General features: G+C 45.0%; 1 protein-coding gene across 27 annotated transcripts in view; it reads left to right on the forward strand.

Annotated features, from left to right (window-relative positions):
• Positions 1-37: 37 nt before the first annotated feature.
• Positions 38-23,643, forward strand: part of LOC100358827 (Wilms tumor protein 1-interacting protein) — an 80,138-nt gene continuing 56,532 nt past the window's right edge. For 2 of the 27 annotated variants that reach the window (XM_070062386.1, XM_070062395.1), the window contains exons 1-5: positions 38-2,464; positions 2,652-2,705; positions 15,347-15,502; positions 20,016-20,073; positions 23,214-23,340. In XM_070062386.1, coding sequence (XP_069918487.1) covers positions 20,059-20,073; positions 23,214-23,340 — 142 coding nt within the window. In that variant the 5' untranslated portion in view covers positions 38-2,464; positions 2,652-2,705; positions 15,347-15,502; positions 20,016-20,058. Of the gene's footprint in view, positions 2,465-2,651; positions 2,706-3,620; positions 3,755-15,342; positions 15,503-20,015; positions 20,074-23,138; positions 23,341-23,643 lie in introns of those variants that run through there. The other 25 variants (XM_070062390.1, XM_070062400.1, XM_070062385.1 and 22 more) reach the window with 18 other exon arrangements.

A 23,643-nucleotide genomic window follows, 5' to 3' on the forward strand; every position in this document is an offset into this window, starting at 1 on the left:
TGGATATATTTATTTATAGTTTCTGATCATCTTTTTTGTGTTTTTTTGGGGGAACAGACATGTTTTGATATTACTTTTATAAAGACTAAACAATTTATTTTCACTTTTTTTTTAAAAAAAGATTTATTTGTGTTTATTTGAAAGGTAGAGAGAGACACGGACACACAGAGAGACAGCTCTCCTATTCTCTGGTTCACTCCCAAATGACTGAAATGGCCTTAGCTGGACAAGGTTGAAGCCAGGAGCCAGGAACTCCATTTGGGTCCCCTATTTTGGTGGCAGGGGCCCAAGCACTTGGACCATCTTCCACTGCTTTCCCTGAGGCCATTAGCAGGGAGGTGGATAGGAAGTGGAGCAGGTGGGACTCAAACTGACACCCATATGGGATGCCGGTGCCGCAGGTGGAAACAACCAACTATGCCACAGTGCTGGCCCCCAGATACTAATTTTCTAAAATGAATGTTCCCACATTTCACTCTAGCTCGTTAACTTATATGTCATTAGGAATCCTTAGGAGTAGACTACAAAATAAGATGGTGTAGAATAATTTCCAGAATGAATGTGGTGAACTTTTGATGGAGGGGAGGAATCAATAATGGAAGACATATTCCCTAGGTCCCCATCACACATCAGGTATAGAAAGAATAAGCAGAGTAAGTGTGTAGCCTAGTGGTTAAGATGCCCACGTCACACACTGAAATATTTGGGTTCGACTTCCAGCTTTAGCTCCTGATTCTAGTTTTCTGTCAATGCAGACCCTGGGAGGCAGCGGTGATGGTTTAAGTAGCTGAGTTCCTGCCACCCACGTGGGAGGCCTGGATTAAGTTCTTGACTCCAGCCCTGGCTCAGCCCTACCTGTCATGGGCATTTTGGGAATCTACCAGTGAATGAGTGTGCTCTCTTTTCCTCTGAAAAACAAATACAAAAACAAAACATAAAACAAGAAACAGATTCTTAGATGTTACTACATACTAAAAATTTGAAAAGTCCCAGAAGTGTTCCTACTCCTAAAACAAGTGGGAGTTTATGGTACTAATAAAAGAGGAGAAGGGGTGGACACTAACACGGTGCAATGCCTTTTTGTATCCTCCTGTGATTCCTCTCTTGCAAGAAAGGTATGAGTAGAGCTGAGAGAGGAAGTAGGAATTATGATACAGCCCTGCCTTGTAATTACAGACTAAGCTGGGTAGTCGGCTCCACATCCAACCACCTACATGTAAGAGAAAGATTAATAACAATTGCGTACCTTTTTATGAAACAGAGAAGTCGGGGTCTCCATTTTGTGGAGCTAGATTCCTCCCCAAATTCACAGTAGCATCCTGTTACTGAAGCCAGTGTAGGTTCTAAGGTGTATTTGATGTACATAGAAGTCCCAGTGGACGATCTGGGTTTCAGGGAAATGGGACATTGCTGATACTTGAAGCTCGCTTCCTCTCAAAGAGTCTACGTCGGCAGCTGACTGACTAAACTTCTGCTCAAGTGGGTCTAAAAATCATGGTCTCAAACTGTCACAGTAGCAGAAACTGAGCGTTACCAGAATTTAATTAGTTTGAGGCCACAAAGCTGGTTAATGGCCCTATGTGTTTAGAATCCAGGTAGTCCGGCCACATTTCCCTGCCTGTCAGTCACGCTCCCAATCCCAGGTCATCTAGTTCATTAATGCTGTCTCAGACACATTCAAGAAGTCCACCAACACACTGTCACTGACAAAACTGCAGGACCAGAACAGGAGAATGCACGATTCGCGAGCACGGTCACACACACACACCTGCAAATTCACAGGACCGCAAAAGCCACGGGACCGTAGAGTCTCCCAGTCCCATAAACCCCAAATCCTAAATCCATGGTCGAATTTCCACACACACACAGTCCCAGGACATCACTGCTTCCTCTTCTGACTCCTGCTAGGAGCTTGAGGCTCAGGCAGACTTGTGATCTTTCCTTTCCACCCCGATGTAGCCCAGCCCAGAGTGGAGCCGCGACCAGGCGAAACTGAACAGACTGAACGACGCCTCCTTCGCCAACCTGACGCTCCCCAAAGCTGTAAGGAGGAAACGCCTTTTTGCAGAAAAATCGTCTTATGCCGTGAAGGCCTCTGGGAAATGTAGTTCGGGACCGCGAAGTCGCGGCCCCATTCCGATTCTTCGCAGTACCTGGTTGCACTCCCTGAGGAGATCAAGGGAGGCTGCTCTCGCCAGACCCCCGGCTGGTGCTCCTGCGCAGGGCTGCGCACCTTTCAATGCCGCCGTTGGTTTTCTCACTAATGGCAAACGGGCAGGTTAGTCCCACCCGGGTGAGCCGCGGGGGCGTCTGGGAAGCGTTGCCCTGCGTCTAGCGGACCGAAGCATTTTGTGGCTCTCAGTCGCCGCCAGCTGTGACCTCAGGGGCGCCCCTATCCTAACCCGCGCCGAGAGTGCGGCCTGGGGCGTGGACTCGGGGCCTGAGTCCGCGCGCGGGCTCGGGGGTGAGTCCTCGGGGACTCTGCGCAGGGAGGGAGCGGGGCCTGCGGGGCCGGGGCCGGCCGTTCCCTGAGGCCGTGGGTGTGGCGTGAAGTGCCTGGAATTTGCTGGGCATTTGGCTGGCTGAGTGTGGCCTTGGGATCGTGCCTGCAAACGCTTTTTGGGGATGTGCTTTTCCGTTTTATGTTTCAGTATGAACATGGGCGCCACCGTCCGTGACAGGAACGAGAAACTCCGTGAATGAAGGTAGGGTTGGGTTGTGTGTGTAAATGTGTGACACTGCATCGCTGTAGGCCCAACACTGCAATACCTACTTTTAATTGTATATTCTTATGTTAACAATGTCGTTTTGTGTGCGTATTCAATTTTCTCTCCTTGCTCCCCAATCCCTTGCCCAAAATCGCAAAACACGGAAAAGTTCAGAGAACAAAAATCGTTCATACGTCTACCAGCCATGGAGGCACTGTCACAATTTACTCATCTTTATTTTCGAATCTATATGCATGTATTCGTATGTTCTTATATAGGTGCGTAATGACGTAAAGTTGTAAATGCACTATACATACAGTTCTGCAATCTTTTTTAAATTTTTATAAAGATTTATTTATTTATTTGAAAGAGTTACACAGAGAGAGGAGAGGCAGAGAGAAAGAGAGAGACAGGTCTTCCATCCGTTGGTTCACTCCCCAATTGGCCGCCATGGCCGGAGCTGCACGAATCGGAAGTCAGGAGCCAGGAGCTTCTTCCGGGTCTCCCACATAGGTGCAGGAGCCCAAGGACTAGGGCCATCTTGTACTGCTTTCCCAGGCCATAGCAGAGAACTGGATCAGAAGTGGAGCAGCCAGGTCTCGAACTGGCGCCCATATGGGATGCCTGCGCTTCAGGCCAGGGCATTAACCCACTGCACCACAACGCTGGCTCCCAGGCATTCTTTCTTTTTAACAATGTGTGATTAATAAGTTTTCATTTGAAAAATTACACATCTGTGTCATGGTTTAAAAGTTTTTTTGTAGTGTACATTTTAATGCATTTGCTCCTATTGATGGTAATTTGGGTCTGCCAGATTTCTTGCATTTATAAATGGGGGTTTAGCAGCAACTATTTGGTACATGCTACAATGTACTCTTTTCTTAAAAAAAGATTTATTTACTTGTGAGGCAGAGCTACAGAGAGGAAGAGGGAGAGACAGAGAGAGGGGGATCTTCCACCCACTGGTTCACACCCCAAGTGCCTGCAACAGCTGGAGCTGGGCCTATACGAAGCCAGGAGCCAGGAGCTTCCTCTGGGTCTCCCAGGTGGGTGCAGGGGCCCAAGCAGTTGGGCCATCTTCTGCTTTCCCGGGCCATAGCAGAGAGCTGGATTGGAAGTGGAACAGCTGGGACTAGAACTGGTGCCCGTATGGGATGCCAGTTCAGCAGGCAGATACTTAACACACTATGCCACAGCTGAAAGGAGAAATCAGCAAAGGAAACTGGAAAGGACTAGTTAAAAAGATTGAGGACAACTAGATGAGGGTGGTATCCAGGAATCCAAGGGAAGAAGGTGTTTTAATGAGAACTGTCAGGTGCTATTGATAGGCCAAGTAAATGAGGCCTGAGAATTTAGTCATTGATGTTCCGGAAAGCAGTTTCATTGGAGTATGAGGCTAAAGAGAAAACTGAAGAACAAAAATTGGAAATATCAAGTCCAGATAACTTTTACCCCCAAGATTTATTTATTTGAGAGAAAGAGGGGCCGGTGCCGTGGCGCAGTAGGTTAATCCTCCGCCTGGAGCGCCAGCATCCCATAAGGGCGCCGGTTTTAGTCCCGGCTGCTCCTCTTCCAATCCAGCTCTCTGCTACAGCCTGGGAAAGCAGTAGAAGATGGCCCAAGTCCTTTGGCCCCTGCACCCATGTGGGAGACCCGGAAGAAGCTCCTGGCTCCTGGCTTTGGAGCAGTGCAGCTCCGACTGTTGCGGCCATCGGGGAGTGAACCAATGGATGTAAGACCTTTCTGTCTCTCCCTCTCACCGTCTGTAACTCTCTCAAATAAATAAAATAAAATAAAAATTAAAAAAAGAGAGAGGGACATGCACACACATTCTCTCTCTCGCTCTCTCACTCTCGCTCTCTCGCTCTCTCTCTCTCTCCCATCTACTGATTCACTCCCCAGATGATCACAACAGCTAGGTCTGGAGCAGGCCAAAGCCGGGAACCAGGAGCTCCATCTGGTCTTCCACATGGGTGGCAGAGGCCCAAGTACTTGAGCCATGAGTTGCTGCCTTTCCCTGCACGTTAGCAGGAAGCTGGATTGAAAGCTGGGCAGCTGGAACTTGAACCAGTTCTGTAATACAGGGTTGGAAGCAGTAGCTTAATGCACTGTACCACAGTTTAGATAATTCCTGAAGTATTTTTTCTTAAATGGAAGAAGTGAAAGGAGTGATAGTTGGAGTTAAGAGCTATATGTTCACTCTTTATATGTTAATTAAAATGATCTGATAGACAAATTTGATGATACAGCAAAGAAAAGAGAGTAATACCATAAACGTGTCTTTAAGTAGCCAGAGCAAACAGGATCTAATAATAGAGTTTGCCTTAGTTTGGAGCATGACCGTAATAGCAGCAGGAGAGAAAGAAGTACCTGGCTCAGATACAGGTAGATGGACTGATGTGTTAGTGAGAGCTTCTCTTCTGATTGCTTCAATTTTATATTGAAGTAGGAAGCAAGAGACTTGGCTGAGAGTGAGGTTGGTAGAGGAAGGTTGAGGGTTTGAGGAATGAGAAAAAAAAATCGCTTAAGAGAGTGTAACAGAACACAGAGAAATATGATTTTCAAGGAAGTAGTGAAGAACCACTTAACGTTAGTATTCATGAATTTAGAGTGAGCCTATTCCACATAGCTGTGTGATTTCTTTTCTGCGGTGTTCATCTGTATAATTGTACCCACAGGGGAGAAGTTGGACTTAGTGCGTGTATTGGTTTCATAAAGCAAATTAGAAAAATGTCAAACAGAGGCGAAAGTCGTCTGAGTTAGCAAGATTTGATTATGTTGTTTGCCCATGGATTTAAGAATTGGTTATGTTGTTTGACTATGGATTTTAGGACAGATAACTAGAAAAGAGAGGATAGCAAGGGGTCAGGGACAGTGAAAAATTGGTAGATTCAAGGAACGGAAGTTCCTGATGGGGTTGAAGGACTACTGATGGAGAGATAGAAGGGTATTTTTCTCTTTGGTTGTCAAATATTTTAAAAATAGAACAGGTCTTGCTATTATGTTTTTAGGAAACATGGATAATTATTAGCTAGACCCATTGTTTCATTGGAGTTATAAAGTAGTTGTATTTGAATTCTGTCATTTCTTCTTCATTAATGAGCTGAAATATTTGTCTAAAGAAAAAAAATTCCCATAAGTGTTTTGTTACCCAACCAGGGTACAATTTGTACAAGAAAGACAGAATAAATAGATCACTGTCCTTTAGAAGTTTTTGGACTTTTGAATCGTTCTCAACATCTCCTGATGAGTTATTATTAACCTTATATATTTACATATATATGATTTTAACATAGTTGATGTGTTTTTGGCTGGCGCCATGGCTCAATAGGCTAATCCTCCGCCTTGCGGCGCCGGCACACCAGGTTCTAGTCCCGGTCGGGGCACCAGATTCTGTTCCGGTTGCCCCTCTTCCAGTCCAGCTCTCTGCTATGGCCCCGGAGTGCAGTGGAGGATGGCCCAGGTCCTTGGGCCCTGCACCCGAATGGGAGACCAGGAGGAGCACCTGGCTCCTGGCTTCGGATCAGTGCGATGTGCCGGCTGCAGCGTGCTGGCCGCGGCAGCCATTGGAGGGTGAACCAACGGCAAAAGGAAGACCTTTCTCTCTGTCTCTCTCTCTCTCTCACTGTCTACTCTGCCTGTCAAAAAAAAAAAAAAAACAAAAACAAAAACAAAAAAAAAAAACACATAGTTGATGTGTTTTAAACCATTGCAATTACTTTTCTTTTGAAGCCCAAATGTTCCCATCTTTGGCCACCTTTTTTTTTTTTGAAAGGTAGAGTTAGAGAGAGAGAGAGAGAAAGGTCTTCCATCTGCTGGTTCACTCCCCAGGTGGCTTTAATGGCCAGAGTTGTGCCAATCCAAAGCCAGGAGCCAAGAGGTTCTTTCAGGTCTGCCACACGGGTGCAGGGGCCCTAGCACTTGGGCTATCTTCTATTGCTTTCCCAGGCAGTAGCAGAGAGCTGGATGGGAAGTGGAGCAGCCATGTCTTGAACTGGTGCCCATTTGCGATGATGGTGCTGCAGGCAGTGGCTTAACCCACTATGCCACAGTGCTGGCCCCTTGGCCACCTTTTTAAAATGGTTTCTGAATCCTTTTATCACATCCCTAGTAGTTTTTAATGGCATCCTACATTTCTGGTCTTACAAGAACTCCAAGTACCATTTTTTTTTTTTTTGACAGGCAGAGTGGACAGTGAGAGAGAGAGACAGAGAGAAAGGTCTTCCTTTGTCGTTGGTTTACTCTCCAATGGCCGCTGCAGCCAGCGCGCTGCAGCCGGCACACCGCGCTGATCCGATAGCAGGAGCCAGGTACTTATCCTGGTCTCCCATGGGGTTCAGGGCCCAAGGACTTGGGCCATCCTCCGCTGCACTCCCTGGCCACAGCAGAGAGCTGGCCTGGAAGAGGGGCAACCGGGACAGAATCCGGCGCCCCGACCAGGACTAGAACCTGGTGTGCGGCGCCGCAAGGCAGAGGATTAGCCTAGTGAGCCACGGCGCCAGCCCCAAATACCATTTTGTACATGCCCTTGGCATGAGATCTGTCCTTTCAGTATGATACCCTGATTCCTTTAAGTGGGAAATGATATTTTGAAACCATAATTACGGTGCTTGCTCTTATTGTGATCACTGTTTTATTGTTTCTATAGGGTATGTGTGTGTGTGTGTGTGTGTGCATAAAGAACTAGAAAATATTTTATTAACAGATTCACTAAGATTTAATTCATATACAATGCATTTAATCCACTTAAAGTATACAGTTCTGGGCCAGTGCTGTGGCACAGTGGGTTAAAACCCCAGCGTGCAGTGCCAGCATCCTATATGGGTGCAGGTTCAAGTCCCGGCTGCTCCTCTTCCGATCCAGCTCTCTGCTATGGCCTGGGAAAGCAATGAAAGATGGCTTTAAGTGCTTGGGCACTTAAATAATATGTAGGCTTTTTGTGTGTATGATTTTTTGAAAGATTTATTTATTTGAAAGGCAGAGTAGGGGGAGATGGGGGGGTCTTCCATCCACTGGTTCACTTCCCAAATGGCTGTAATGGCTGGAGAAACCAGGAGCCTAGAGTTTCTTTCGTGTCTCCCACATGAGTGGAGGGGCCCAAGGATTGGGGCCATCTTCTGCCACTTTCCCACGCACATTAGAAGGGAGCTGGATTGGAAGTGGAGCAGCTGGGGCTTGAACCAGAGCCCATATAGGATGCCAGCCCTGCAGGCATTGGTTTTACCTGCTACACCACAGTGCTGGCCTCAATATGTAGACTCTTAACTCACTTCTTTCACTTTGCATGTTTTCTTTTTCTTTTACTTTTTTTTTTTTTTGACAGGCAGAGTGGACAGTGAAAGAGAGAGACAGAGAGAAAGGTCTTCCCTTTTGTCATTGGTTCACCCTCCAATGGCCGCCGTGGCCGGCACGCTGCGGCCGGTGCACCACAGCCGGCACACCACGCTGATCTGAAGGCAGGAGCCAGGTGCTTCTCCTGGTCTCCCATGGGGTGCAGGGCCCAAGCACTTGGGCCATCCTCCACTGCCTTCCTGGGCCACAGCAGAGAGCTGGCCTGGAAGAGGGGCAACCGGGACAGAACCCGGCACCCCAACTGGGACTAGAACCCGGTGTGCTGGCACCGCAAGGCGGAGGATTAGCCTAGTGAGCCGCGGCACTGGCTGCATGTTTTCAAGGTTAATTCATATTATAGTAGCAAATGCATTCTTAACAAAGTAGTAATCACGAGTTCATACTGCTATGTCCAAAGTTAAAAATGTGGAATTACAGGATTTTAATCTTTGTTTTTATTTTTGTATCTTTTATTTGCTCATCTATCCATCCATCTATGTATCTACACATAAATAAAATAGTTTCAAAGTAACATTCTCGGGGCTGCCACTGCAGTTCACTTGGTTAATCCTCCGCCTGCGGTGCCGGCATCCCATATGGGTGCCGGGTTCTAGTCCCAGTTGCTCCTCTTCCAGGCCAGCTCTCTGCTGTGGCCTGGGAGTGCAGCGGAGGATGGCCCAAGTGCTTGGGCCCTGCACCCCATGGGAGACCAGGAGGAAGCACCTGGCTCCTGGCTTCGGATCGGCATAGTTCCGGCCATAGCGGCCATTTTGGGGGGTGAACCAATGGAAGAAAGACCTTTCTCTCTGTCTCCCTCTCTTTCACTGTCTAACTCTATCTGTCAAATAAAAATAAATAAATAAATAAAATTTAAAAAAAATAACATTCTCAGTACTTACAATCTTTCTACTATAAATATTTTAACATTTCTTTATAAATGTATTTGTTGCTAGGGTATAATCCTTCTAGGAAAGTAAGGTTAAAAAAATCATTGTGTTTTGAAGTAGCTAGAAGGAATTCTCTCAGTATGGTTAAACCAGAAAGTTGATATATGCTTAGGTTCATTTGTGTTATTTTGCTTTTGATTTTTAGGCAGAGCTTTTAATAATTAATTGAATTTTATAATTATGTGAAACATTTACCTGGTTGGAAAATCAAATACACAAAACAAAGTACAGCAAATTATATGCAGAAAATGTATATAAAACATAGAGAAATCTTGTTTTCATCCCGTCTGCAGATTGTTCTAAAATTGTTAGTTTTTTCACGTTTCTTTCCTTTTTTAATATATGCAAATATATATAACATAGTAGCTTACTATCCATGTTTACTTAAACAATAATGAGGGCAGGCATTGTAGTGCAGTAGGTAGGCTGCTTGGGACACCCACATCCCATATCAGAGTGACTGGTTTGAATCACGGCTTCTCTGTACCATCCATGTTCTTTTTCTTCTTCTTTTTTATTTGACAGAGTTATAGACAGTGAGAGAGAGAAAGAGAAAGAGAGAAACGTCTTCCTTCCGTTGGTTCACTCCCCAAATGGCCGCTACGGCTGGCGCTGCACCGGTCTGAAGCCAGGAGCCAGGTGCTTCCTCCTGGTCTCCCACATGGGTGCAGGGCCCAAGCACTTGGGCCATCCTCCACTGCCTTCCCGGGCCACAGAAGAGAGCTGGACTGGAAGAGGAGCAACCGGGACTGGAACCCGGTGCCCAAATGGGATGCTGGCGCCACAGGCGGAGGATTAACCAAGTGAGCCACGGCGCTGGCCCCTATCCATGCTCTTTGATTTTTTTCATTTCATTCTTTCCAGGTCTTTCATTTTAACTAGATTTGAGCGTTAGCTTGAGAACCTTTCAAACCTTGTGATTGGAATTTTATTAATTTCATAGATAACTTTGAGAAAACTTGCATCTTTAATTTGCTAACTTTTCCGATTTTTAAGTGTGACATTAACTTAGGATTCCTTTTATTAACTTTAATAAGTTGAGCAGATTTTCTTGATTAGGGTCTTATACAGTTTTTATTGGAATTATTCTGTGTGTTTTAGAGTTTTTTCACTTTTGTGAATTTTGAATGCATTAGGTAAAATGTCACACAGATCACCTGTCTGGTTTAAGTCATCCTTCCCCTGGTTAAGCATTTGATTACATCTCAGAGTTCCTGTAAGATTGATTTTTTTTTTTTTTTGACAGGCAGAGTGGACAGTGAGAGAGAGAGACAGAGAGAAAGGTCTTCCTTTGCCGTTGGTTCACCCTCCAATGGCCGCCGCGGCCGGCGCGCTGCGGCCGGCGCACCGCACTGATCCGATGGCAGGAGCCAGGAGCCAGGTGCTTTTCCTGGTCTCCCATGGGGTGCAGGGCCCAAGCACCTGGGCCATCCTCCACTGCCTTCCCTGGCCACAGCAGAGGGCTGGCCTGGAAGAGGGGCAACCGGGACAGAATCCGGCGCCCCGACCGGGACTAGAACCCAGTGTGCCGGCGCCGCTAGGCGGAGGATTAGCCTACTGAGCCGCGGCGCCGGCCTGATTTTTTTTTTTTTTTTTTTGACAGGCAGAGTGGACAGTGAGAGAGAGAGACAGAGAGAAAGGTCTTCCTTTGCCGTTGGTTCACCCTCCAATGGCCGCCGCGGCCAGCGCGCTGCGGCCGGCGCACCGCGCTGATCCGATGGCAGGAGCCAGGAGCCAGGTGCTTTTCCTGGTCTCCCATGGGGTGCAGAGCCCAAGCACCTGGGCCATCCTCCACTGCACTCCCTGGCCACAGCAGAGGGCTGGCCTGGAAGAGGGGCAACCGGGACAGAATCCGGCGCCCCAACCGGGACTAGAACCCGGTGTGCCGGCGCCGCTAGGCGGAGGATTAGCCTAGTGAGCCGTGGCGCCGGCCCCTGTAAGATTGATTTTAACACATTTTTTTTTGTTTGTTTCTAAGAACAGATCTCTAGAGTTCATTTTTCTGTTTTCTCTGGTGTTATCCTCATTCCTTACTTTTAACCTGAGTGTTTATGATAAAGTGCATTTCTTGTAGATATATATATAATTAAATATACTTTTTAAAATCCATTCTGAGCACAGTAGTTTAATTGGTATGTTTAGACCATTTACTCTTATTTATAGATAAATTAATATCTACCATACCATTCTCCTAACAAATATTTGTTTCCTTTGATCTTTTTTTTTTTTGCCTTTGTCTGATTTTCTGGTTTTCATTGAACATTTTATCATTTTTTATTATCTCCTCTTTTGCTGTATCATTTATATTTCTTTAATTTTAGGGTTACCTGAAAGTTTTCAACATATTTTTAAAATGTGTTTATTTTACTTGAGAATAAGTTACAGTGAGACAGAGAGACCCCTCGTCCCCAAATCCCTGCAGTAGCTACGGCTGTCTCAGGCTGAAGCCAAGAGCCATGAAATCAATCCAGGCCTCCCACATGGGTGGCAAGGACTCAACTGCTTGAACCATCATCAGCTGCCAGTCCTTAACAGAAAGCTGGAATAGAGAATGGAGCTGGGAAACAAAGTCAGGCAGTCCAGTATGGGATGTGGGCATCCTGAGCAGAAGTTTAACCACTGCCCCAAACACCTTTCTCTTGAATATAGTATTTTTAGTCTAAGTTGACTTTCAAAAAATGCTATACTGCTTCACATGGAATATAGGGACCTTACAGCAGAGTGTTCTTAATTTCTCCCTCTTATCCCCTAGGACATTTCTGGCATTCATTTTACTTTACTCATGTGTGGTAATCACCCAATACATTGTTATCATCATTGCTTTAATTTTTTATAAAAATATTTATTTGAAAGGTAGAGTGGGAGCCAGCTGTGGCATAGTGGGTAAGGCCAATGCCTGCAGTGCTGGCATCCCATATGGGCGCCGGCTGGAGTCCCGGCTGCTCCACTTCTGATCCAACTCTCTGCTATGGCCTGGGAAAGCAGTAGAAGATGGCCCAAGTCCTTGGGCCCCTGCACCCATATGGGAGACCTGAAAGAAACTCCTGGCTCCTGGCTTCAGATAGGTGCAGCTGCAGCCGTTGGGGCCAACTGGGGAGTGAACCAGCAGATGGAAGACCTCTCTTTCTCTCTCTCACTCTCACTCTCACTCTCTCTGCCTCTCTGTCACTCTGCCTTTCAAATAAATAAGTAAAATCTTAAAAGAAAGGCAGAGTGACAGAGAAAGATAGAAAAATTCTTCCATCCGCTAGTTTGCTCCCCAAATGCTTGCAACAGCTAGGACTAGGCTAGGCCAAGGCCAGAAGCCTGAACTCTGTCCAGGTCTCCCCTGTGGGTAGCAGGAACCTAAGTACTTGGGCCATCGTCTGTTATCTTCCAGGAGTATTGACAGGCAGCTGAATTAGAAGTACAGAGAAGCCATGACTCAAACCAGTCACTCCAATATGGGATGAGGGCGTCCTAAGCAGCCTACCTACTACAGTAGAATGCCTGCCCTCATTATTGTTGAAGTAAACATTCATCTTTTAGATCAGTTAAGAATAAAAGAACCAAAAGACTTTACTTTCATTAGTCCTGCTCTGATGCTTCTACTTTATTTTCCTTCCAAGTTTCTACCTGCATCATTTTTTTTTTCTCCTTAAAGAACCTTTTGACATTTCTTGCAAGGTAGTTCTGCTGGCGATAAATTTCCTTCAGTTTCAGTATGATGTCCTTTTTTTTTTTTTTTTTTTTTTAAAAGGATTTATTTGAAAGTGAGTTACAAAGAGAGAGAAGGAGAGGCAGAGAGAGAGGAAGAGAGGTCTTCCATCCACTGGTTCACTCCCCAGTTGGCCACAACAGCCACAGCTGCGCTGATCTGAAGCCAGGCACCAGGAGCTTCTTCCAGGTCTCCCATATGGGTGCAGGGGCCCAAGGAGTTGGGCCATCTTCTACTGCTTTCCCAGGCCATAGCAGAGAGTTGGATCAGAAGTAGAGCAGGCCGGCGCCGCGGCTCACTAGGCTAATCCTCCGCCTAGCGGCGCCGGCACACCGGGTTCTAGTCCCGGTTGGGGCGCCGGATTCTGTCCCGGTTGCCCCTCTTCCAGGCCAGCTCTCTGCTGTGGCCAGGGAGTGCAGTGGAGGATGGCCCAGGTGCTTGGGCCCTGCAGCCCATGGGAGACCAGGAAAAGCACCTGGCTCCTGGCTCCTGCCATCGGATCAGCGCAGTGCGCCGGCCGCGCTGCGGCCATTGGAGGGTGAACCAACGGCAAAGGAAGACCTTTCTCTCTGTCTCTCTCTCTCTCACTGTCCACTCTGCCTGTCAAAAAGAAAAAAAAAAAAAAGTAGAGCAGCTGGGACTCAAACCAGTGCCCCTATGGGATGCTGGTGCTGCAGGCAGCAGCTTTACCTGCTACGCCACAGCGCTGGCCTCGACAGTATCACTTTAAAAAAATTTTTTATTAATATAAAGAGAACAGATTTCATGCATTCCATAGATAGTGTTAATAGTATCTCTTATACATTCCTGGCAAGAATACAAAATGGTATAGCCACTTTGGAAAACAGTTTGGGTTTTTTTTTAAAAGCCAAATATGCACTAACCGTATTACTTAGCAATCCCAATTCTAAGTATTTATTCAAGTAAAGTGAAGACTTACATTCACACATCAATCTTTCCGAGAATGTTTATAGCTGCTTTTTAAAAGGACAACCAAATGTCTTTCAAAAAGTAAAGGAATTAACTCTGGTACATCTACAAAATTGAATTCTACGCAGTAGTAAAAAGATATGAACTATTGATTCATACAACATAGATAAAGCTTAAATAGTAATTTAAAAATTTTATTATATGAGGGAAGCTAGACCTAAAGCCTATATTTTTTTATTTTTTAAAAAAGATTTTATTTATTTATTTGAGAGATAGAGTTACAGACAGTGAGAGGGAGAGACAGAGAGAGAGGTCTTCCATCTGTGGTTCATTCCCCAAATGACTGCAACAGCTGGAGCTGACCTGATCCAAAGCTGGGAGCCAGGAGCTTCCTCCAGGTCTCCCACGTGGGTACAGGGGCCCAAGAGTCTGGGCCATCTTCTTCTGCTTTCCCAGGCCATAGCAGAGAGCGGCATCAGAAGTGGAACAACCAGATCTTGAACGGGTGCCCGTATGGGATGCTGGTTGTCGCAGGTGGAGGATTAACCTACTGAGCCACAGCGCCGGCCCCTAAAGCCTACATATTATATGATTCCATTCACACAACACCCTGGAAAAGGAAAAACTCAGAGGAAAGAAAACATACCAGTAGTTTCCAGGGATTGTGTGTGGGGAATGCATTAAGTATAAAGGAGAAACACCCTAGAGGTTTAGGAGTGATGGAGATGCAGTTGTTTGACATTGCATTTGTCAAAACCATAAAATATTCCAAAACAAACAGTGAATTTTACTGTATGCAAGCTTTTAATAATTCACGCCAGGTAGAGGTGGAACCAGGATGGAATGTAGAACATGACAGATTGTACATACAATTATATGATAACATCACTGAAGGTGGTAGGGAGAAAAGGGGATGACCTAAGTATTTTGTAAAACAGTGTTTTGTTTTGTTTTTCTTTTTCAAATAGAAGGTTTTTATTGTGTCTTTAAAATATTTAAAAGGCCTTAGGGATCATCTGCCATCTAGTTTCTTAGGGATCATCTGTCCAAAGGTGGACAACTTTTTAATCTTTTCTACCAGCTTTACCAGCTCGCTGAACCATTCCTTTATTAGAGCCATAGATACTATCCAAAATATCCTGATGCATTTGTTTTTAACGGTTGTAGGTTGCTGAATCAAAGCAGCTGAAGTTCAATGTCATTTCTTTCAATAATTAATCTTTCTGGGCTTGGGGTACTGAATAAGCAAGGCCTGGATTCACCTGAACCCTGAGGATATGTTTTTCACCCAATGAACTTCAGATTTCAGCAGAAACTCATTCTCTTAAACAATGATGTTGATGGAGAGATGAGTATATCTAGATCTCTTCTTGTAACAGAAGTCCAGTATAATACCCTTGATCACATTCTACATATGACTACAGCAGTGTGAACCATATCCAGTTCCTTTCTATGTACCCACCATTTGTCATTTGTCAACGTGGAGCTGCTTTTTCTTTTCAGGGAGGCTGAGTTCTATGTTGACATGATTGAAGTCCCTCCATGGGGTTCTTCTGGGCCCCTTCACGGTAACTGCTTGTCCCTTCAGAATTGATGTTAACATTTTCTGGAGTTTTGACAATCTGCTTGCTAAGAATAGGATTCATTCATAAACAAATATTGATTTGTGTTTTTACATGAGATAGTGTGCCCCTGGTTTTATTTAATTAATTTTTGTTTTATTTGTGAGACAGAGACTGATAGCTTCCACCCGCTGGATCACTTCCCAAACGCCTGCAACATCTATGGCTGGGCCAGGCTGAAGCTAGGGGCCTGTAACTCAATCTAGATGTCTCACATGAGCGGCCAGGACCTGAATACTTGAACCAGCATCACCTGCTCTCCCACAGGTACACATTAGCAGCAAGCTGGAATCAAAAGAGGAGACAGGACTTGAACCCAGTCCTCCTGATAGGAGATCCCAAGTGGCCCTAGTCCCCTCACAAAATGCCCACCCCTGTGCCCTAGTTTTAGAAGAGTAGTGAACTTGTTCAGAGTTGAGGTAAAGTGGAGGAAGGGAGATGGATGAGAAGAAAATTAAAGGATATTGCAGTATAGCATTGGTGGGATCAAGAACCAACCTGAGAAAATTCATGTATCTCCCCTGGAATATGAAAACATGTCACCTCACTTTATTACTTCTCCCTGTTGAAACATTCAAATTTTAACACCAAACCTGTCTTGTACTTAGAATTATTATTAGTTTTGGCTGAATCTAATTGTGGCTTAAACAACCAAAGCTTTTATTGTTTCACTTAACAAGAGGACTAAAAGTAGATTCCAGACTATTTCAGTGCTTCCCTGTCATCAAAATGTGGTGCTTTCTGTCTTTCGAACCATCATCTTTTTTTTTTTAAGATTTATTTATTTATTTATGTGAAAGGTAGAGTTACAAAGAGAGAGAATGAGATCTTCCGTCTGCTGGTTCCCTCCCCAGGTGGCCACAATGAAAGGAGCTGGGCTGATCTGAAGCCAGGAGCAGGAGCTTCATCTGGGTCTCCCACATGGGTGCAGGGGCCCAAGGACTTGGGGCATCTTCTGATGCTTTCCCAGGCACTTAGCAGGGAGCTGGATCACTGGTTTGGAAGTGGAGCAGCCGGGACTCAGACCCATGCCCATATGGGATGCTGGGATTGCAGGCAGTGGTTTTACCTGCTATGTGACAGTGCCAGGCTCCTTGATCCATCCTCTTTAACTAATCACTATTTATTCATATAATTGTCACCTCAGGTTACAAAGTCAGTTGCTAAATATCCAGGCATTGTAGCCATATCTAAGTCAAGAAGAAGAAATTGAGCTTTATTCTAATGCCTATCATTTATTTTTAAACCAGAGAACAGAAATTTTTTATAACCTTTCCCCATAGTAGACATCTTATTGACTCCTATTGACCAGTATTCTGTCACAAAATAACTCTTAGCTGCAAAGAATACTGAGAAAGAAGCTGGAAAAGAGAATGAGATTCTCTTTATTGACAATCACAATTCACCCCACTTTGATACAACAGAGGTATATTGCCACTTGGATACAATAGAGGTTTCATTTTCAGTGAATAAGGTGGAAACAGTGGCTGTTTTAGTGTCTAATTAATAGTGTCTGCCATATCTGGTCTCTCAAACATGCTGGTTCTGCATCCTTAGCAAGATGTAAAATTTTTCTAGCAATTTCACAGTACTGCAGCAGCTGCTTAGAAACCATCGTGTCTGGCGCCACGGCTCAATAGGGTAATCCTCTGCCTGCGGCGCCAGCACACTGGGTTCTAGTCCCGGTCAGGGCACCGGATTCTGTCCCGGTTGCCCCTCTTCCAGGCCAGCTCTCTGCTGTGGCCAGGGAGTGCAGTGGAGGATGGCCCAGGTGCTTGGGCCCTGCACCCCATGGGAGACCAGGAGAAGCACCTGGCTCCTGGCTTCAGATCAGCGCGGTGCCCCTGCCGCAGCGGCCATTGTGGGCTGAACCAACAGAAAAGGAAGACCTTTCTCTCTGTCTTTCTCTCTCTCACTGTCCACTCTGCCTGTCAAAAACAAACAAACAAACAAACAAAAAACATCGTATGCCGCTGTCCTCTTAAAGGTTGCTGATGGCTCTGAGAAAGCAGAACTCTGGGAGGGGAGACAGTGTTTATTAGTGGCAGAGGGAGGATTAGAAGGCAAATCTCTTTGCTCCTAGCAAATCTCTACTTTTTCTCACTATAATTCATGTAGCCTAAAGTTTATTGTTTTTAAAAGATTTATTTATTTGAAAGTCAGAGTTACACAGAGAGAGAAGGAGAGGCAGAGAGAGAGAGAGAGAGAGAGAGAGAGAGAGGTGTCTTCCATCCGTTGGTTCACTCCCCAGGTGGCCACACACAGCTGGAGCTGTGCTGATCCAAATCCAGGAGCCAGGAGTTTCTTCTGGGTCTCCCAAGAGGTGCAGGGGCCCAAGGACCTGGGCCATCTTCTACTGCTTTCCCAGGCCATAACAGAGAGCTGGATTGGAAGTGGAGCAGCCGGGATTCAAACCAGCATCCATATGGGGTGCCGGCACTGCAGGCGGCATCTTTACCCACTATGCCACAGCACAGGCCCCTAAAGTTTTCTTTAAAAGACTCTTTAGGAGGAAACTTTAATGAATGACAAAATCAATGAAATGAATAGCAGCAATAACAAAAGGAGCTGGACATAAAATAAGAGGAAAACTTTCCCGAATCAAATTAAATCTGCGAAATAGGTTGCATGAGGGGAGACATCTGTGTTTGTCCTTCTACATTGTAGTATTACTTGAACCTATTGCAAGTATATATTTTTTAATTGAATTTGTATTTTTTGGCAAAACTATTTGAATTTTTAAAAAACTACTTAATTATTTGAAAGGCAGAGTTACCGAGAGGCAGAGGCAGAAAGAGAGAGAGAGAGAGAAAGTCTTCCATGCGCTGGTTCACTCCCTCGGTGGCCACAATGGCCAGAGTTAAACCAAACGAAAGCCAGAAGCCAGGAGTTTCTTCTGGGTCTCCTACGTGGGTTCAGGGGCCCAAGCACTTGGGCCGTCTTCTAATGCTTTCCTAGGCCATAACAGAGAGCTAGACGGGAAGTGGAGCAGCTGGGATTCGAACCGGCACCCATATGGGATACTGGCACTGCAGGCAGCAGCTTTACCTGCTATACCACAGTGTTGGCCCCTCCAATTTTCTAATAATGTGCTTATCCTACCATGATTTAGTACTTTTCAGTTTTAGGGTTTTTTTCTATTAAAAATAAAGAGTTCACTCTTTTACCATCACTGTCTCTGATACATATTACTAAGCACATACCAACTTTTCATTCCTTCCTCAAAATCTAATTATCAGACTTTTTGTTAAATTCCCATTTAATTCCTACTTAATTATTCCTTTTTTAAATGTCTTAGTACACTATCTTACGTATTTTGTCAGTTTCCTAACTTTCTTGGGTATATGTTTTCATGAAGCAGTACACGTGTGTTCTCTGATACAGAGCTATTAATAGTTATGGGGCATCTCCCACGTACATGCTCCTGTCCTATCTGCCCTGTGGCTAAGTTCTGCATGATCACATCAGTCCTCTTCGCACTTACGAGGCCTTCTATGATGTGAATATTTGGTTGTCATCTTTTCACCATTTTAACAAAATACCCAAAGCAGGCTAATTTATAAAAAAAAAAAAAAAAGAGGTTTATCTTGGCCCATAGTTCTGAAGGCCAGGATTTGTTTGTTCAGCAGGCCCTGTTTGTTCAGCCTCTGGTGATGGATTCTTTCTGGCAGTATCCCTAGATGGCACAGGGCATCACATGGCAAGAGACAGGAACACACATATCTGACTATATCTTTACTGTGTCTCTTTTTTTTAATATTTATTTTATTTATTTGAAAGGCAGAATTACAGAGAGGAGGGGAGAGACAGAGTGAGAGATCTTCCATTTGCTGGCTCAGTCCTCAAATGGTCTCAACAACCAGGGCTAAGCCAGGCCTAAGCCAGGAGCCAGGAGCTTCTTCTGGGTTTCCCGCATGGGTGCAGGGGCCCAAGCACCTGGGACATACTCTGCTGCTTTCCCAGGTGCTTTAACACAGAGCTGGATCAGAAGTGGAACAGCTGAGACTTGAACTGGTGCCCATATGGCATGCTGGCGCTGCAGGCAGCAGCTTAACCCACTACACCACAGCACCAGCCCCTGACTATAGCTTTTTAAAAACAATTGTATGTATGTATGTGTTTACTTATGAAGGCAGAGAGAGAAGGGCAGAGAGAGAGAGAGAGGGACACACACACACACACACACACTTCCATCTGTTCACTGCTCAAATGGTCACAAAAAGCCGGGGCTGGGCCAGGTTGAAGCTAGGAGATGAGAACTCCATCTGGGTCTCCCACATGAATAATGAGAACTCGGGTTCTTGATCCATCATCCACTGCTTCCCAGGTGTGTTAGCAGGGAGGTGGATTGGAAGTAGAGTAGCTAGGATTCAAACTAGCAGCTCTGATAGGGGATGTAGGCCTCCCAAGCAGCAATTTAACCTGCTGTACCACAATGCCTACCCCTTGACTATGTCCATTTCTGTATTTCTTATAAAGCCACTAGGATTCAGTCTTGGGGACTCCTTTCCAATGCCTATTCCAAATTAATCACTTCCCATGAGTCCCACCTCTAAACATTGTACTTGGACTTAGTGCCATTAACATGAAACTTTGGAGATAACTCTTGAGTTCAAGAGGATAAAAGTTCAAACTATAGTGGTATTGGTATTTTTGGCCTTTCAGATGGATCCAAGTAACATTTTGCCACAAAGTGACCTTTAATCTACCTGTTGGTGCAGATTTCTGAAACCTGAAACCACAAGACAAACCCTTTCTGATGACTTACTCTCTTCCCCAGCTCTACCTCCCCAGGCTCTGTACTTTCCTGGAAAGAAGAGGAAATGACTGAATCCCAGGTAAATATGAAATAGTCTTTGGTTCTTATCTTATTCTATTATGCAACTTCAGGGCACTGCCGTGATCCATACAGTAATTAGACAGGCAGAGGAAGTAGAATTGGAAGATTAAAAAGTAGGAAGGAGTTAAAATGTAGTTTATGAAATACATCCATTTGGAGAAACTAAAATTGGACTTCAAATTTGAATTTCATTTTTTATGTAAGAAATTTATAGTTTTCATTGTATTTCAGTTTAAAAATAAACATTTTCTATCAGGAATAAGCTTATCATTGGCATCTAAAACAATTGAAATATTACAATGTAACTTCTTATAATTGTAAACCTGGATTTTTTTGTTGATTTCTTTTCATTAAGGATAAAACAAAGACTATCTGTCGAAATAGCCTAACATTGGAAAGAATGCAAATTAACATCAATAGAAAATTATCCCTTTTTTTAAAAAAATAATTATTTGAAAGGCAATTACAGAGAGGTAGAGAGAGAGAGAGAGAGAGAGAGAGAGAGAGAGAGAGAGAGGTCTTCCACCCACTGGTTCATGCCCCAAATGGCTGCAAGGCCAAGGATGGGCCAAGCCTGGGTCAAGCCAAAGCCCTGAGCCCACAGCTTCTTCTGGCTCACCCACGTGGGTATGGCAGGGGCCCAAGCACTTGGGCCATCTTCTGCTGCTTTCCCAGTCACATTAACAGAGAGCTGTATAGGAAGTGGAGCAGCTAGGACATGAACTGGCACTCATATGGGATGCCAGCATTGCAGGTGGTGACTCTACCTGCTACACCACAACACTAGTCCTTGACACTTTGCTGTTGTCTTCTGGATATGCTTGTTTCAAATACCATGATCTTCAGTGAGAAAGAATTCTGAGTTCCCATCAGTACAACAGCTCTATCTTAATTCTTTTTTTTTTTTTTTTTTTTTTTTGAGAGGCAGAGTGGACAGTGAGAGAGAGAGAGACAGAGAGAAAGGTCTTCCTTTGCCGTTGGTTCACCCTCCAATGGCCACCACGGCCGGTGCGCTGTGGCCGGCGCACCGCGCTGATCCGATGGCAGGAGCCAGGTACTTATCCTGGTCTCCCATGGGGTGCAGGGCCCAAGCACCTGGGCCATTCTATTCTCCACTGCACTCCCTGGCCACAGCAGAGAGCTGGCCTGGAAGAGGGGCAACCAGGACAGAATCTGGTGCCCCGACCGGGACTAGAACCCAGTGTGCCGGCGCCGCAAGGCGGAGGATTAGCCTAGTGAGCCGCAGCGCTGACGAATTCTTTTTCTTAATGAGTGTTTATCCTCTTAGGACAGGGATGGGGAAACTTTTTTTTATAAGCAGAGAGAGGGGCTGGCACTGTGGTGCAGCAGGTTAACACCCTGACCTGAAGCGCCAGCATCCCATATGGGCACCAGTTCGAGACCTGGCTGCTCCACTTCCGATCCAGCTCTCTGCTATGGCCTGGGAAAGCAGTAGAAGATGGCCCAAGTCCTTGGGCCCTTTCACCCACGTGGGAAACCTGGAAGAAGCTCCTGGCTCCTGACTTTGGATCAGCGCAGCTCCGGCCGTTGCGGCCAATTGGGGAGTGAACCATCGGATGGAAGACCTCTCTCTCTGCCTCTCCTCTCTCTGTGTAACTCTGACTTTCAAATAAATAAATAAATCTTTTAAAAAAAAAAGAAGCAGAGATTTGGATATTTATAACATAATTCATGGGTCATATAAAATTATCATCTTAAAAATTAGCCTGCTACCGATTTATTGAATTTTGAGTCCTGCCTTTGGTTGCCTTGGTAGGGCCAGACCAAATGATTTTGCAGGCTTTATATGGTCTGTGGGCCAGATGTTTTCCACCTGTTTTAGGACCTAAAAATAAATTTTTAAAAATATTAGCTCTGAGTTATCTCTTAGAATCCTTCTATCTCATCTAATCTTCAGTAGAAATTGCCTAAAAGGTAGGAATTATGAATTGCTCCCTTTTTTTTTCTGTTTTGTTGAAATTTTTTTTTCTTGTGTTCATATTCTTTGGGCCATTTCAGTTTTGAACTAGGAAAGGTACATTAGATTTATGTATTCAGTTTACATGGCTCCTTTCAGAAACTCATCCTATAGCTTTCTTCATGTTATTTTTTCATAGTTGCAGTTATAATAATATTTCTGATCATTGAAAAATAAATCTTTTTATCAGGACATCTTTTCTATCTGTGGCCCTCATTTTTAAGTATACATAAGCTCCTCAAGCAGTCTGATCCCATTTTTCATGGCTGCCGGCACATATTATAAAGGTTAATCAGCAAATCTTTATTTTCAACAGATTGCTCTTGATCTCATGACTATGTGTCCAACTGCTAAATCAGTGAATATCTCCAACTGGGTGACCTACTATACCTCATTTCACCTTTTATTCTCTTCTTGTTTTGGCCTCCATCCAAATCCTTCTTCAAATTTTTCCTGCCTTTGAAATCTAATGAGGGGCTGGTGCCATGGCTCACTAGGGTAATCCTCCACCTTGCAGCGCCGGCACACCGGGTTCTAGTCCTGGTCGGGGTGCCGGATTCTGTCCCGGTTGCCCCTCTTCCAGGCCAGCTCTCTGCTGTGGCCAGGGAGTGCAGTGGAGGATGGCCCAAGTACTTGGGCCCTGCACCCCATGGGAGACCAGGATAAGTACCTGGCTCCTGCCATAGGATCAGCGCGGTGCGCTGGCCGCAGTGCACCGGCCGTGGTGGCCATTGGAGGGTGAACCAACGGCAAAGGAAGACCTTTCTCTCTGTCTCTCTCTCTCTCTGTCCACTCTGCCTGTCAAAATAAATAAATAAATAAATAAAAATAAAAAAATGAAATCTAATGAGGCTCCAAATCAATTAACTTGAATATAATTTTATTTTTCCATTTCTTTTACACTCAATATAAATTGATACCCAAGATCTTTTCTTTATTTCGTGATAGTTATTCAAGATATGTGCTTTCTGAATCAGTGAATGAACATAAACTGACAGGGTGTTGCTAATATGGGGGGGGGGTTCTTTCAGAAAATAATAAAGCCAGGTAAAGTTATTTTTAATATCTCCCTCAAATTCTATCAGAACAAGGTTCAACACGTTGTGTCCACATCACCCAAAATGAATGGCTTCAGATTGAGTAGGAGTGTGTTGTTACAGGGAACAGTGACATTCAAAGATGTGGCTATTGACTTCACCCAGGAGGAATGGAAGCAGCTGGATCCCACTCAGAGGAATCTCTACCGGAACGTGATGCTAGAGAACTATAACAACTTAATCACAGTGGGTAAGAGTGGTTTACTGTGTAACTCGAACTCTGTGTATAAAGTATCTCCTCCCTCCCGCAGTGTTCTCAAAGCAATGGCACTTTTAACCGTTAGAGTGAGCTTGGCTTTGAGAACCCTGTGTTTGTGTCTGTCCGTGCTGCAGCTTTCCGAGCGAAAGGCCATCCTTAACTGGGTTTCAGGAAGCAGCATTCCCAGAAGCCACGTCTTCTTGTCCTTCGGAAAGCCCAGCTTCCCTGGGCCGGCTCGTTTCTTGGCTGCTTCTTTGTTTTTAGTATCTATGCCCACACGGATGCCATTTCCTT

The sequence above is a fragment of the Oryctolagus cuniculus genome, chromosome 18, assembly GCF_964237555.1.
Source record: "Oryctolagus cuniculus chromosome 18, mOryCun1.1, whole genome shotgun sequence".
NCBI lineage: Eukaryota > Metazoa > Chordata > Mammalia > Lagomorpha > Leporidae > Oryctolagus > Oryctolagus cuniculus.